The 15,272-nt window shown below is 54.7% G+C and overlaps 1 protein-coding gene across 1 annotated transcript in view; it reads right to left on the bottom strand.

Annotated features, from left to right (window-relative positions):
- The window catches only part of SH3RF3 (SH3 domain containing ring finger 3), a 287,998-nt gene that overhangs the window by 26,940 nt on the left and 245,786 nt on the right, over positions 1-15,272 (bottom strand). Inside the window, exons 6-7 of the mRNA XM_016201846.2 lie at positions 6,707-6,877; positions 4,408-4,655 (exon numbers count right to left, since the gene is read on the bottom strand). Coding sequence (XP_016057332.2) covers positions 4,408-4,655; positions 6,707-6,877 — 419 coding nt within the window. The remainder of the gene's footprint in view (positions 1-4,407; positions 4,656-6,706; positions 6,878-15,272) is intronic.

Raw genomic sequence — 15,272 nt, 5'->3', positions numbered from 1 at the left:
ATAAATAAAATAAAATTGAAAAAAGTCTAGCTTTATCCTTCAGATACAGAAATATGATTATATCTATTATTTAAAACCCTCTAAGATGCTCCTTTGCCCTTAGGATAGAAATTGAAATTCACCTAGACGTCACCTAGAAGAACCTGCATGGTCTGCCCTGCACACCCGCTCAGCGTCACCACAGGGCACTCATCCTCTTGCTTCCCCTGTTCCTCCCCACTGACCTGGTTTTAGTTCTCAAAGGCTCCAGTCCTGCACTAGCCTCTCTCACCTCACCCACCATTGCATGCTAAGTTCTACTCATCTTTAGGATCTAAAAGTAAATTGTGCCTCAACAGAGAAATTTACTATCATTCTCCTTCCATGCTTTTTGTTTCAGGCACATCAAACTAAATGAGGTTACCCGCAATAGGGACTCTGCCATGACTGTGCCCTTGTTAGTCCTTTGGCCAGAACTCTCTCTCTCTGCTTTAACTCAAAGCAGTATCACTTCCTCTTGAAAACTTTCCATAAACCTCTCCCACCCCTCTCCTACTTGCCTCCCAATCTGAGTACATTCTCTCTCCTCCATGCTTTCTGAATACCCTACGTTTCCCTCTGTCAGTGTTTCTCAAAATCTACTGAAAGAGCTTGTTTCCTTGCCCTTCTCTCTAATTGGGGGTAGAAATGGGGTCTACCTGAATATTCCCTGCATTTCCAGGCCCTAGCAGAGCGCCTTGTGTGCACAAAGCTTTCTTTCAGTGCTTTCTGCTGATGAATACACGGCTGTACTGGGCTCTTGCCCCTGCTGAGCACTGATATGAGGCTGTGTGGACACTGTACTTTACGGGGGGCGGGGGGGCTGCCTTTAAAACAAGGAGTGGCATTAATTATGTAGAACAAATCATATTGGATGCTATGGCTAATGCAATTAAACTTTTGTCAAACTGCCCGACACTGGCTCCAGATGAGAGCATTAATGACATGCCTCTCACCGCCTGGGTTGGGAGCGGCTGCAATGGGCAATTACAGCCCCAAACAACCCATTACTTGTACTGTCAAAGTGGAAAGTGCTGTGGGAACTCAGTGGCATTTAATTTACGATAGGATGTGGTAGGAGCCATTCTTTAACCTGGAGGTGACAGCAATAATATGGGGACAAGTATTCGGTTTGGAATGCACTGGGGAAGCCATTTTAACCACCCTGTGCGTCACTCCTCCGTGTGTACAATCAAACCGAGGGAAGAGAATGCCTGTCCCATCGTGGTAGTCACTATGGCGATCAATGACTGAGACACGGTGTTGTACTGCCCCTCGCCACGCCAGCTTCTTTGGGCTCCGCTTGTTATTTAGCAGAGGGAGAAATGACTGGCAGGTCTCATTTTCTGCTCTGAATTGGAGAGTAGTTAGCAAACATGGCACGGAAAGGCTGCTACACTGGCATTTTGTGTGGATAAGCCGGGCTGCCGTGCTGGGACGTGCGCTCGCAGGGAGCGGCAGGGCTGTGGTGGCGCACAGAGGGACATTTGCATGGCATGCAGGGTGAATGGACAGTATGTTTATAACCAGCAGGGACCTGGTCTGAGACTTTAGGTGCCCTGAATCCTGCCCAGGTACTCCAAGGGCCAAGGAGATCAGGATTTGGTGTAGAGCCCCAGTCAGGAAGCTCCCCTGTGGGTTCACTTGATCACCCGGCTACTAGAAGGGCTGTGTCCTCAGCTGGAGGCTCCCACTAAACAGCATCCGCTGAACTGAAGCCACGTTAGAAGCCCAGCTAATCAGAAGGTGACGGTTGGGGCTAAGAGGGCTGGCATCAGATGATATGGCTGCTAGTTCTTTCCAGGCCCCCAGAGGCCAAAGCTGCCAAAACACAGAACTCACTCTTGGCTAATTTAAGAAAAAAAATTACATGTGAAAGACTACTAGGCACTTACAGAGTCTCTGGGACAGCAGGGTCAGCCTTGGAGGCTCTCTGGCCAGGGAAGTGCCAAGTCCGTCCATGAGGCTTCCCTGGGCCAGATCCCACCCAGCATTCCAGACACGGCCTTTCCAAAGTCCACCCACACCCAGTGGTGACCGGGCACTGCACACCACAGCTCCACCTGCTGCCCCTCAAAAGCCAGGGATGGTTTTACCACCAGCAGCATCCCCCCAAAGGGATCCAGGTGGCCTCTCGTTTTTGCCATCTGAGTGGAGGACCCGTGCCAAGTTCAGGTGGTGTCTGCACCTGACCTGAAGGGCAGGCTGGGGGAGCAGGGTCTGCCTCCTACTGTGCAGGCAGGACTCATACACGGATGGGAACCTCTCTTGGGGGCGGCTCCAAATCAGCCAGAAGGCCACAGTGTGACCAGCCCCCCGCACCCCTCAAAGCCACATGTCATCATCTCCCTTCATAAACAAGTACCCTCTGTCTCCTCTAAGTCAGGGGATGCCACTGTCATACTCCCAGTCCAATGGTTCCAGAAACTTAGAAACTGGGCCCGGTTCCTCACACGCCTGAGCACTTCCATTCGGACCATCTCCAAGTCATAATGTTCTGCCTCCTAAATCACTCATTACCTTGTCCCAGTGCCGCGGCCCCACTCACTGGGCCAGGCCCTCGTCACCTCTCAGCCAGCAGAGCAACACCTTTCCCCTGGCTCCCGGCCGCAGGCTGCCCACCCCACCCCCTCTCCCTGCCGTGCCTGCTGATAGCTGCTAAAGTGTCCGCCCTCTGCTTCAAATCCCACGGTGGGTCCCCACTGCCTCCAAGAGAGAATTCAGCCCCCAGGTCCTGTGGCAACTTTCATGTTTACACTTTTGACTCTCATGCGTTGAGTACTCCACTAATATTCTTATTCTCCAGTGGAACACTAAGATAGCTGCCGAGTATGCACACATGCTGTGTGTGCCACGTAGGTGCCCGCACAGTGTCCATCTTTCAGAGGAAGACACTGGGGCCCCAGCAGTAACTGTAGCCCCGCATTCAAACCAGTCTGCCCGCCTCCCAAGTCACGCCCTCACCCAGGCCTCCGTCAGCTCTGTCTCTATGAGCTTCTTGCTGCTGGCTGAGTGAGACCGTGCCTTCTCCCACTTCGATTTAACTGTTCCTTTCCCGCTGCTTCAGCGGGCACCCTTCTCTGCTCCCCTACCTGAGTGCTACTTTGCTGCTCCTTCGGGGATGGACTCTTCGGAGGGTCCTTTCCCACTCTCCCTGCCCCATCACGGTGCCCCGAATCAGAGCCTCCCGGCCAGCGCTGCCCACTGGCAGTTGCCTGTGGGAGCGGAGAGCAGGCATGCGGCCTGCTGTTAGTGGGCACACTGACTCCAACTGGTTCATATCATGTTCAGGGGTGCCGCCTGCCACCCAGCTTGGCATCAGCGTGGGAATGTGCAGATCACCTTCCTAAAGAGTAACGGGGGTGGGGTGGCGAGATGACATCTACCTCCCACCCTTTGTCCCATCAGCTGTGCCCCAGGAGGAAATCTGGCCCTGCTGCGCTAAGGATTATCTGGACTCTTCGCCCCCGAGTGGCTGCTTTCTGGAACAGTAATGGCTCGTCTCCTGGTCACTAGCTTCTAAAGGCAGTGTACTTGAACACTCCAGGGTCCCCATTCTTCTGTCTTTTAAGCCTTACTTAGAGAAGAGGCATGACTTCTGAGAGAGTGAGGCTGGGGCGGGAAAGGAATTCTGTGTCATGTAAGTGAAATTCAGAGTTCTGTCCTTCTGTCCCGGGTTTTGTTCACTGCATGGCAACAGTGCTGCTGGCTCTGTGGCTTCAGGTGACTGGTGTGGGCTCCTGGGAGTGTCGCGGGACAAGCCCAGGCAGTTTTCATTAGCTTGAAGCTAAGTTTCCAAACGAGCTGTGTTTACCTTCTTTATGCCCATGAGACCCGCCCCATCCTTTCTCTTCACTTCACACCATCCCGGGAGCAAACCAGTGCTTTCGTATACTGTCAGCCAGTCTACTGGTAACGCTGACATGGGGGTAAAGGGTCGGTGCCCATCCCTCCTTCTGGCTTCAGAGCATCTCAGGCAGGGACACTCTGGTCTGTGTCTCAACCAGTTCTTTGCTGGGAGGTGCTGCCCAATGGCAAACCCTTCAGTGCCTGGCACATGGCAGGCCTGGGAGGCTACCCACAGCCACCTCACAGCCTCATGGGGATCCCAAAGTGCACTGTGAATCTTATTAATGCCACAGTGAAATGCATTAACATTGGTAAATCCTCTCATCCATTTCAGCTGCCAGGACAGGGTGAGTCTGTACATTTCCTGGACATCAGCAGGGGTTGGTGATTATGACAAACCAATACAACCTGCCTGCACCCCATTCCTGCTGTGAACTACTCGAGACCCGGGCCGAAATGTTCCTATGATGTGTGTCCCCGAGACCCGAGCCCCTTGTCAAATTTTCTGGAGAGTGAGGTCCCAGAAAGACTGGTACATACCTGTGGGGAGAGTGCTCCGGGCTTGGCTGGCTGCTGGCAGAGCTGAGTGCCACAGACAACTGCCCACAGGGGGAGAGGCTGCCTGGTGCTGGGCCTGGGGCACGGTGAGGGGAAGGGCTGGTCTCATGGCAGTGGCAGGGCTGCTCAGACTTCCACCGCCTGGCTGGATGGTTGTGGCCATTCCTTTTGCCAGTGGAGACCCTCCAACCACATTATTCCGGAGCGGCCCAGCCCCTCCTAAGGGCGCCCTGAGGAAACAAAGTAGAATGAATTCAGGTGACAGTGCAGGCAACACCACATGGGACACTGATAAAGGCCTGCTCTCCCACACTGGCTCTGGGATGAAGGCCATGCAGCCCAGGAGACAAATCCTAAAACAACACCAGGATAGCCCTTGTAGGCAAACCGTGCCCAGAGCTCCAGCTGAGAGGGCACCCTTCATAAACCTTCGTGGGGCTACCTCTCAGTGCAAATATTCAAGGAACAGCAAAAGAACCCTAAAACAGAGGAACGATTCCAATCAATAAAATGTTTTGTACCAGAGCTACTGTTTTGACTCATTCTAACAAACAGCTGTGTCCCTAAACACATCCAGAAAAAGCGGATGACTCAGTCACAGCCCACGAGGCTTGGACACATTTGGCACGTGGCGGGAAGCAGTGGCAGGGCCCACTCCCTCTGGACATGGCCAATGCCTTGCTCTGCGAGCCTCTGGGAAGGGCACCGACAGACCATGTCTTCCTGAGAGATGTCAGGGAGCAGCTTCATACTAGAAAACAGATGCTCTTTCACCCCGGGGTTTCCAAATGAAACCAGTGTGGAGTGTTTCAGAAATACAGCAACTTGGAAGAGGGGCTCTCCACCCTTGTGCACTGTGCATGTCTGCACTGGCTGTGGGGGTGCAGGGTAGGGCAGTTGGGTCTTGCAAGCTTCTAGGGGTTTAGTTTCAGGGGATTGGAATGTCTTCCATTTGTCCAGGAGCTCAGTAAACTCCCTTTCATCCTCTTGGGATCTCTGTTATGAGACACCAGAAGCCACGCCTGGGAGAGAACAGGCACTGCTGGGCCGGTGGCTCCTGGACCAGGTCAGAGGGGCCCCTCTCTGTGTGACTTGGTACCATTGGGTCTGACTTCAAATGGAAAAGCCTGCGCAGCATGGAGTCAGGCTCTGCAGAACAGCTGTGGAAAAGGCCCCTAGGAAAGCCTCCGAGGTCCGGGACCAGGGCAGCACCTTCCTTCATCAGCCCATAGAGCTGCCCTGAAACTCGCTTCCAGCAGGAATGTGTTGGCTGGCCAGCCAAAACCATGACATCATTTTAATCACATTGACTACCTTCTGAACTCACTTTTACCCTAGGAAACTTTTTAAAATTAAATAAAGTGGGCCCTTCCCAAGAAAGGCCATGGGAGGGCGTGAGGTGCAAGCCTGCCTCTAGTCCGCCAGTGCCCTCAGGCGCTTAGAAGCCTGGACCAGTCTAGCCACCAATGAGAGGTGTGAGCGGTTTGATTTTTCTCACAGCAGTCGTTTCAAAGAGAGCATAACCCAAGGGCCATGTCTCCCGGTTATTTGTGTGCCCTGGATGTTGACACAGCTCTGTGTCCATAAAGGGTTCCCATGAGTGAGATGGACTGAAATAAGATCAAGCAGCGGCCCTCATCTCAATGGGAAATTCTCAGACAACTCTGGATAACACTTTTAGTGACTTTTTTAAATTGCTCTGCTTTTGTAAAAATAATGTAACAGGAATTTTGTAAAACACAGGAAAACGCAAGGAAGAAACACTTTTATCTATGATGCTACCACTTAATCACAGTTGCTGACTTTCGGGAGGGCATCATTTCCTTTGCCCAAAGGCGTGTGTGACTGTTTTACATGGAGCAGGTCCACGTGATCACATATGCGCCCACCATACTTGCACTGTGCACAGACACCCCCACCCCCACACAGCCACAGCCACACCCTTGAGATCTCTCCTTCCTTGGTGACTTTTTGTCCCCACTTAGTGCTAATGCCCTGACGACAGCTCATTCTGGTCCATCCTCTCGCTGGGCAGCCAGTGTCTGCTCGGGGACAGACAAGCAAACCTAATTCACAAGGGGACAAGCTTGCCACCTAGAACCCTTGTTCAAGGGGACACTGAGCTCATAGGGCCAAACCCCACAGGCAGGGGTGTCTGGCTGCCTTCTAAATTGTGTTTTCGGGTGGCCCAGACACAGCATGACCTCCAGCCAGTGACAACAGCTGCAGGGGAATGTGGGGGCGTCCTCCCTCCTCTCCCAGGCAGCGACTATGACCTCACCTGGAAGCAGGCGTCACATAGTTTCCTGGGAACACCCCAGAGAGCCCAGACCTCAGGGATGTGCCTTTGAACCAGCCGTCCTGACACTTCTCAAGGACGCGGTACATCTCGCCCTTGCGCAGCTCCAGCTCGTCACTCTTCTGCGGCTTGTAGGGGTAGAGCGCCAGGTACCTGCAGGCAGGAGAAGCAGGGCCAAAAGTCAGGAGAGGGAGGCAGGGCATGCATAGGGCCACTGTGTCACCCGGGGCACGTGTGAGCTCTTCTTTGGGTGAACTCAACCTAAAAAGAGTAGCTGATGCCTCTGGGGGCCGGGCACACACAGCATGTGACCTGCTCTTCCTAATAAATCAGTGAGGGGCTGGGGGAGGGGGAGTTCCCAGCACTGCTAGGTCTGGGGAGGCACATGCAGGGAAGGGGTAGAGCTGTGCCCTGAGACCCTAGAGCCCAAGGTCAGGCCCCAGCCCTGCGTTTACCCAGCAAGTGTGCACGCAGCAGCACCTCTCTGACATGACAGCTCAGGGAGGCTCTGTGACCCGCGTGAGGCCCTGGGTTTGTCAGACACAGGTCTGGGGGCCGGGTCTTTGGGCCTCGCCAATTTTTTTTGGTTTGTTTCTCTACACTGTCTATAACTGGATGCTCTGGGCAAGAGAAACCTTTAGGGAAAACCGAGGGCAAGTTAACAAGTTGGGATGGGTCTTCCTCATTTGGTCTCCCAAGGCCCTGGCTGAGCCAATCGGTGTGACCTGCGAGAGGCCTCCGAGGCCCCTAGTAAAGAGCAGGCAGTCTAGTTAGGGGACTTGGCTGCATTCTTCCTTCCAGTATTTGTACCAGGACTAATTATTTAAATTCAACTTTCTTTGAAAGCTTATTTGAAGACAGGGAAAGAATAAGCTTAGTGGTAAAAAGCCCAGCTGAGGGCCCAGAAGGTGAGCCTCTTTGTTGCCCATGAACCATGGCAAACCCCTCTTGTAAAATACCTAATGACCCTAGGCCCTCAGCCTAGGGTACTTGTGAGGACTGGGAAGCACAGCAAAGTTCTTTGCTACTTTGGGGTTTGAAGAATGGCTAGTTGTGAGCTGATAGTGAGAACTGTGTCAGGCAACTGTATTTGCTCACAAGACTCAGGCAGGAAAGCTGACAGGGGCTTCAGTTCAGTCACAGACCAAAGAGGTTAGCTGACCCTTCCAGGGCCGTGGGCTCTGGAGCAGCAGGTCTCCGGGACTGAGGAGGCTCAGAGCCCCCCCAGGCAGCCCTGACCCTGGCAGGGGCCTTCTTAGTAGATGAGCACAGAAATGTGACATGACTGTAGGGTTCAGGCGAGAAGGAGGCCTCATGAGGAACATGCTAGAACAGAATGGAAATCCTTACAGAGAGTAGAAGTTTCTTGGCTTTAAAATAAAGTAAAATAAGACAAAAGAAAATAAAATCTGTCGTGCCTTTCCAACATCCTAATCTTAGAGCCCCCAAGTACCTCTCTTTGATTAATGAAACCTTGTTTATTTTCTCTGCTTACAGGTTTCCCACTACTCACACCCCTCCCTCAAGGGCATCTGTGGGACGACAGAGGGCTCATGTCCAGATTCCTGTTTGAAAAGGCAAATGCTGTCCTTCCCTTAGGAAGGACTCCGGGCTGCAGTGAGGATGAAGCGAGCCGGCGCAGGAGCCCAGCTTGTCCCGGGCGTAGAGAGGGACTTCAGGTCGCAGGATGCCCAGGTGACAGAGAGAATGCGGGTGTGAGCTCCCTGTCTGCACATCTGGTGACTTTCAGGGAGCTCTTGGATGGCGACAGAGGGATCAGTGCAAACGGAAAAGTCCCGAGGAAACGGCATTTGCACCCACTGACGAGGGCGGGCGGGGGTGCCCTGTTACCCCTCGGGCTGCCTCAGGTGGGAGGCGGTGGGGCCCCCACACGGCTCAGGCTCCCGCAGGGGGAGCAGGAAACCAGAGGCAGAGAGACAGATCCGAGGGAGGCTTGTAAACTGATGAAAACGGCTCGAGGCTCTGCCTGCTCTGAAGGGGTGTAACCGAAGCCGAAGCCAGGGGCCTAGCTAAGTGCGCTCATTTTGTCTCTTCACGGTGGAGGACAGTCGTTTTGATTCTGTGGCTAGTGAAAACGCAGGCAGGGTGACCCTCCTTGGGGTGACCCTCCTTGGGGTGTGCACGTGTACAGCACAGTCCTCCCCAAACAGTCACGTTTCCTCGCCATGGACCGGCAGCCACGTGCCGCCTTTGCCCCCCTAGGGCCCTCCTCCTCCGGCTCTTAAACAGGCTGGGCCCAAGGTTCCCTTCCGCTCCCTGCTGGTCCCGGCAGAGCCTGGCAGAGCCTGGCGGGCACGCAGCCCAGCGGCATGTGGCCCCGGAGGCCTCCTCCGCCAGCCCCGCTCCTCCAGCCCCTGGCACAAGGGAACGAGCCTGAGTCCGTGGGCTCCCGGGCTCCCGCACACCCTCCCTGGCCGATGGCCTGAGCTGTCCCTCAGGTCACAGAGCAGGGCCCCCTCTGCAGGGGGGCTCTGCCGAATTGAAGACGCCTCCCCAGCGGCCCCTTCCACACGCGGAGGTTCGAGAAGGGCCAGCCTCCTCCGACGGGTGCTGGGCTGGGTTTAAACTCCCTGCTCCTCCCCCTCTCACCACGTTCCTGTGGGACCTGAGGATTTTAAGCACCAGTGACCAGGCATTCGATCCTCAGTGAGGATTTGGGCAGGAGGCAGCCACTTGCTAATCTGTGGCCACATCCACGTCCTGAGGAGAGCTGAGTGACAATCTGGAGGGAAACCAAGTCTAGCCCAGAAAGGGGCCACGTGTATAGGTCTCTAGCTGAGGGGCCCCAGCAAACCTTGGCTCAGGGAGGCTCCGCTGCAAGGTGTTCCCTGGACACACTAACCATGTTCCCGCCTCAAGACCTTTGCAGTTCCTTGCCCCTCGAGCTGGACCTCTCAGCTCTCACCCCTGCCTGCCCTGCACCCCCCACTACATTGTGACCCACAAGGTGCAGGTTTTTATGTTTTGTTCACTGCTCTATCCCCACTATCTAGAATAGCATGTGGCTTGTAGCTGGTTCTCAATAAAGATTATTGAAAGACAAATAAAATAGGGGTTCCGGTTTTGAGACTAAGATTATGGTTGCTGAAAAAAATGTGTGCATGTGCGTGTGCACGTGTGTGTGCGTGTGTGCCTGTGCACACACATGTGCCTGTGCACACGCATGTGCGCACGTACTGGGAACTGCTTCGTACTGCCCCACGGGCCGCCGGCCGACCTTGAATGTGAAAATGAGCACAGAGCAAACAAGGCGGGGCTCTCCTCCAAAGGGAAGTGTGAGAAGGGAGCCACAGGGTCAGCTCATGGAACCATAAAAGACAATGCAGAGGGGCTGCAGGCTGCCCATCTCCATAAAGGAAGGAGAGGAGATGGAGCGGGGGAGCAGAGGATGAAAGGAGGGACAGGAGGGCAGGAGAAACAGGCATCTGTCCAGGAGGGAGCCGAGCTGGCCGGGAAGGCTCAGGCAGAGGGAAGGAAGCGGCGAAGGCGGCAGGTGGGGGAAGACAGGGCAGAACTTAGGCCCCTGAAGGGAGGGAGGGGAGTGAGAGTGGGGAGAAACCTGAGCAGCAAAAGCTTTTTCAGCAGAGGTACCCAATCAGCCCAGGAGGTATTAAGGCTCTCTGGCCAGGGCACCGGGAGCCTACAGAAAGGGTCTCTGTGACTGGGGCCTCCTTCCTGGCCCCCCACCTACCCTCCCAGGCTCTGGAAGCTGGGGGACTGCAGTGGGCCACCTGCACTGTCCACCTGCTAGTGGAGTGTGACACTATGGAATCAGGAGCTATCCCTGCTAGAGAGGACAGGCCCCTGGTGACAAGTGTACACAGTCCATGCTGGCTCAGCAGCCCGAGGCCCAGGCACTGCACCTGCCCACATTGGGCTCAGTGTCCGTTAGCATCCAGCCTCCACAGCAGGGAATCCACAGTCCAGGCTTAGGAAACGGGCAGCACTAGCAGTTGTGGTAAATACTCGGGAGTCACTCGAGTCACTGGACAGCCATGTTGTGATCCTGGGGGAGTGACCATCAAACCACTGGACATTAACTGTGTTTTCAGAATAAGCTGATTGTCTTTTATTCAACATTTTAGGGTTCCCATGTGATTTAATGGGACAAAGACTTTGCATTCACTTCTCAGCATAAAGGGGAGTTTTCTACACACGGTCTGCTGAGATGGACGCCCTGTCCCCAGCTAGTTTGCAGAGGCAGGCTTGGGTTTCATGCTGCATTGTGCCTATTCACATGGAAACCGGAATCTTTAACAAGGAGAAGGTGCCAATTCTCTCGCAGGGCCAGCTATTCTGATTATGAGATGTCCAGTCACATAGACACCCTCTGGCGCTTAACAAGGAGCAGTGCAGAGAGGTGTCATTTCTAAGGATGCCATTGCTCCTGAGGGACAACACACCCCTCACAACACAGGTCTAAAAGTCATCAGATCAAAAGCTCTGACTTCACCTTTCCTATAAGCAACTGCTACCTGAGGGCCCTGGCAATAGTCATGCAGAGCTCTACCCCCATCACAGGAGCCATGGGCCAAGGGCTGAGGCAGGACAAGGGCGGAAGGGCAGAAAACTCGCATTTTCCATGTGCCAACCTATCACACAGTCCCACCTAAACCCCACGTGAGCTCTGAGGCTGGGTCGATCCCCCCATTTCACAGCTGAGGAAACTGAGACTCAAAATCACTCAGAATCCATGTTCACACAGCGAGTTGGAGGCAGGCAGAGTTTGGTGGCCCCAGGACCAGGCAGAGCACTAGGAGGGGCTGCAGAAGAAGCTGGAAGCCAGGCTACAGTTGGCCCAGGAGAAACTGGTTCTGAAGGTGGACGTCCACATGGCCCACTGCTGTGCGACGCTGCCTCCAGGTGCACTGGGCACTGACATGACTGCTCTTCTCATCTTTATTTTAAATTTGTTCTGTGGATGAGTAATCCCTCTTCTGGTCTCACTATTTCAAGTTCAGCCTCTGGTGTGTGTTGCTGGGGAACTGAAATGTAAATAAATCTGACTTCACCTTGAAGTCTCTGCCCTTCTTACTTTTCCTTCGGATGCCTCAGATGGGAAATCAGCACAGACGGACCCGCCGGGTCACTTCTCTGCATGTGGCATCTGCAGTCCTGTGCTGGGGCGGGCACTGGCCTGGGGCAGAAACACGTCATTGGCTTCTGCTTCCCTTTCAGAATGACCCAAGAAAAAGCATCCTGGACCACATTGGAATGCAGGATGGACCAGCCCACTCTCCGCCTGATGCCTGCAGCTCTCCTGGTGCCAGATTTGTGCTCTGGGCCACTTGGTTTAGGTTCCAAGTGACAGTCACAGGGGTGCCTTCTCTTTACTCCCTTCCTACTCATGTCCCCTTGGCTGCTCCTTGCAGAGCTGCGTGTGCTGCCAGCCTCTGGCAGCTGGATGATGGGAGCTGGATGGCACCCACGGTGCTCAGAGCTGAGCTGGTCCTCACGGAGCCTGCAGGACCACAGCCGGGCCTGGTGTGAAATGGGGAGGATAAGGAAGTGCCTGCTGCAAGAGGTTTGTATCCCCTTGGTTCCCAGGGCTCCAACTCCCACTTTTTATTCCATCAAGAGGCCATGGCAGCTCCGCAGGCCTCCAGGACACGTAGACTAGACAGAGGCTGCCCCTCCAGGCCCAGAATTCACCTCTGCGGATTCACACACAAAGATTGGTATTAAAAATCCTTCATTTAGGGCAACAGTAGGAAAATCTGGTCAGACAGCCTTCTTTCCCACTGCCCTATAGCCTATAGGGGCATTCGTGCCAGTTAGCAAAAGGTGCCCCTCCTCCTCCAGGCAGCAGCAGCCCTGCGGTGAGTCAGGAGCGGAACAACCAGGCCCCCACCCCACTGCCCTTGGCCTTTGGTCAGACGTGGGCACACGGACATGCCCAGCAGGTGTGACCACTGGGCTGGGCATCTTGTATTATCTGTTACAAGCAGCCTGTCGGATGTCTCCGAGCACTGCAGTCACGTACCGTGTCACTGCTCATTTCTATAGCAAGAGCTTCATTTGCTGCTGTTAACTGTCTACAGATTTCCCTTCCACTTTAATCAAGGAGAGAGTGAAAGTGCTTTAGTGCCCTTGTTAATTCCACCCTCTCTCCTCTATTTGATGGCTCGCTTGTGTTTCTGGCGAAGGACCATTTTCTATTACTCCTGCGAATTCTACTCCTGTTCCTCTGGTTGCCAGGGCCACACAGCTCAAATTAGCAAGACGTGCCCACTCATGATTGTTCAGTTCAATAGATGTCCACCCAATGACAGCCAGGTGCAGCCCCGGGGAGCCTCCAGAAGCGCCTGCTCGGGGAGGGAAGGCAGACAGCACGGGCGTCCTGTCAGGGTCTACGCAGGGTGCCCAGGGCCTGGGAGGGAGGGTGCTGGCCATGACCGGCCGGCCAGGTAAGTCCTCAGAAGGAGGAAGCAGCTGAGCTGGGGGAGCTGTGAGTGACGAGGTGCTGAGACGGGACTGAGGGCAGACACCCAGGGAGAGAACAGAGGGGCGCTTAGGGAACTGTTGCGTGGTCATGGAGTGGCGCACCCCTCACCCAATCTTTTTTTTTACCCTCACCTAAGGATACGTTTTTACTGATTTTTTTTTTTTTTAGAGAGAGAGGAAGGGAGAGAGAGAAACATCAATCTGAGAGAAATAGTGATCGGTTGCCTCCTGTACGTGCCCTGACCGGGGACTGAACCCACAATCCAGGTATGTGCCCTGACTGGGAATCGAACCCGCAACCTTTTGGTGTATGGGACGACACTCCAACCACTTGAGCCACTGCGCCAGTGCCCCCAATTTTTCTGTAGGTCCTGATTTCCCAGGAACCCACATGCAGCCAGCCCTAGTTCAGACAAGGCTCTCCCAGGAGGAACACATGCTGGGAGCCCAGGGAAGGAAGGAGCTGGGGAGGTGTGGCTGTGAGCCAGCTCCTGGGAAACTTGCCTGTGGGAGGCTATAGTGCAATGACCCCCAACAGATGCTCCTGGGCCAGGAACATTAGCATCTCCTGGGAAGAGATGCACATTCTGGGGCCTCTCCCAGGGCTACGGGGGGTAAAACCCAGCGATCTGTTTCCGCAGCTCTCCAGGGATTTCTGCTGCATCCGAAGTTAAGACACACCTCTATGTGGCGTCTGGTGGTGCCTGACCCAGGTCCATAGCTCTGTCCCCCAGAGTGGGCTGGGGCTGATGATGGTTGCAGTGATCCTGGATAGGAAGCTCCTGCAGGGCGCAGATTCACCAGGCTTTGCCCCTCCTAAGGGCTGCCTGAAGCCCACAGGGCTCTCTTCAGTTGGGGAAGCTGAGTGCCATCTGGGCTCCAGAGTCCCTGAGGCCCAGCTGGGCTTCCATCAACCACAGCTCAGTGCCTCGCTCCTTCACAGGCCTGACTCTGATGGCAGCCCTCCACTCCTCCTGTGGTGACCCTCCATCCACGGCAGCCCCCACACTCGGCAGCCCTCCATGCATGCAGCCTCAGGTCTACTTCCAGGAGACACGATTGGGACAATACTGGTGCTGCCGAGGACCCGCCACCACCTGCAGGGCTCGAGGCTGGCTTTCTGGCCACTGCTGTCAGCCCTGCTGGCACCATTACAAATGTCCGAGCTCTGCCCGCCAGGCTCTCCACTCTGCTCAGGGTGATTTCTCTGCTCTTCCCACGTGCATTCTCCACTGCCTCCCAGCGGGGCCTTGTTCTGCTCTCCCTGATGATCAGCATAACGGTGCAGGAGGGCAGGTACCGTGACTCTGGAGGCGCTTACCACAGGCCAGGCGCTGGCAGAGAAGGCTGGGCTGTGGGCTCACCTCCCTGGTCCTTGCCTGGGTCTCAGCAGACACTGAATGTTACTGGGTCCTAGAGTACTGAGCTCATGTTGATCGAGTCCATTGCAGACCTGGCCCCCGGGTTTGTGGTAGAAGAGACCCTTTCCGGTGTGAGACATGGTCAAGTCACCTGTCCCTTTCCCAACATCACAGGATATGGGGGACGTGTAGGCATTAGAAGGTGGCTTGGCAACCTCCTGGCCCTCTTCCTGTCCCCACAGGTCCTTCACTCCCCTCACTTGGCTCTGAGAAACCCACGAAGAAGTGGAGGTGAGAATTCACTCTCAGCCCAAGCGGTAACCTAGTCACAAGTGTTCTCTACTAACCCATCCAGACAGGCTGTCTCTGCCCCAAAGTGTGGCCGCCAGGACCAGACAGTTCTGCCTGGGCCAGCAATTGGACTGTGGTGGTGTCGGCTCCTGCAGGTCTAAGTGCATCAACAGCTGGAAAGGTGAGCAGCCGCTTCCTGCGCTGGGTGAGCACACTGAGACCCCCTCTTGTGTTTCAGGACAACCAAAGCCTTAGGAAGGCAGTGCCCATGGAAATTTTACATGCTAGAAGAAGGGGGTAAGAACGCCCTTCGATCAATGGCTGACCCGAGCGATCAGGCCTTTCAATCATATGGGCTCACATTTCAAAGCACAGGACTTGGCCTGCAGAAGGCAAACCCATGCAGAAACAAGGATGCCCGAGAACAGCCT

Source organism: Miniopterus natalensis, chromosome 9 (assembly GCF_054644295.1).
Source record: "Miniopterus natalensis isolate mMinNat1 chromosome 9, mMinNat1.hap1, whole genome shotgun sequence".
Lineage (NCBI taxonomy): Eukaryota > Metazoa > Chordata > Mammalia > Chiroptera > Miniopteridae > Miniopterus > Miniopterus natalensis.
The sequence above is the reverse complement of the archived record's forward strand: the minus strand, read 5'-3'. Positions and strand labels throughout refer to the sequence as shown.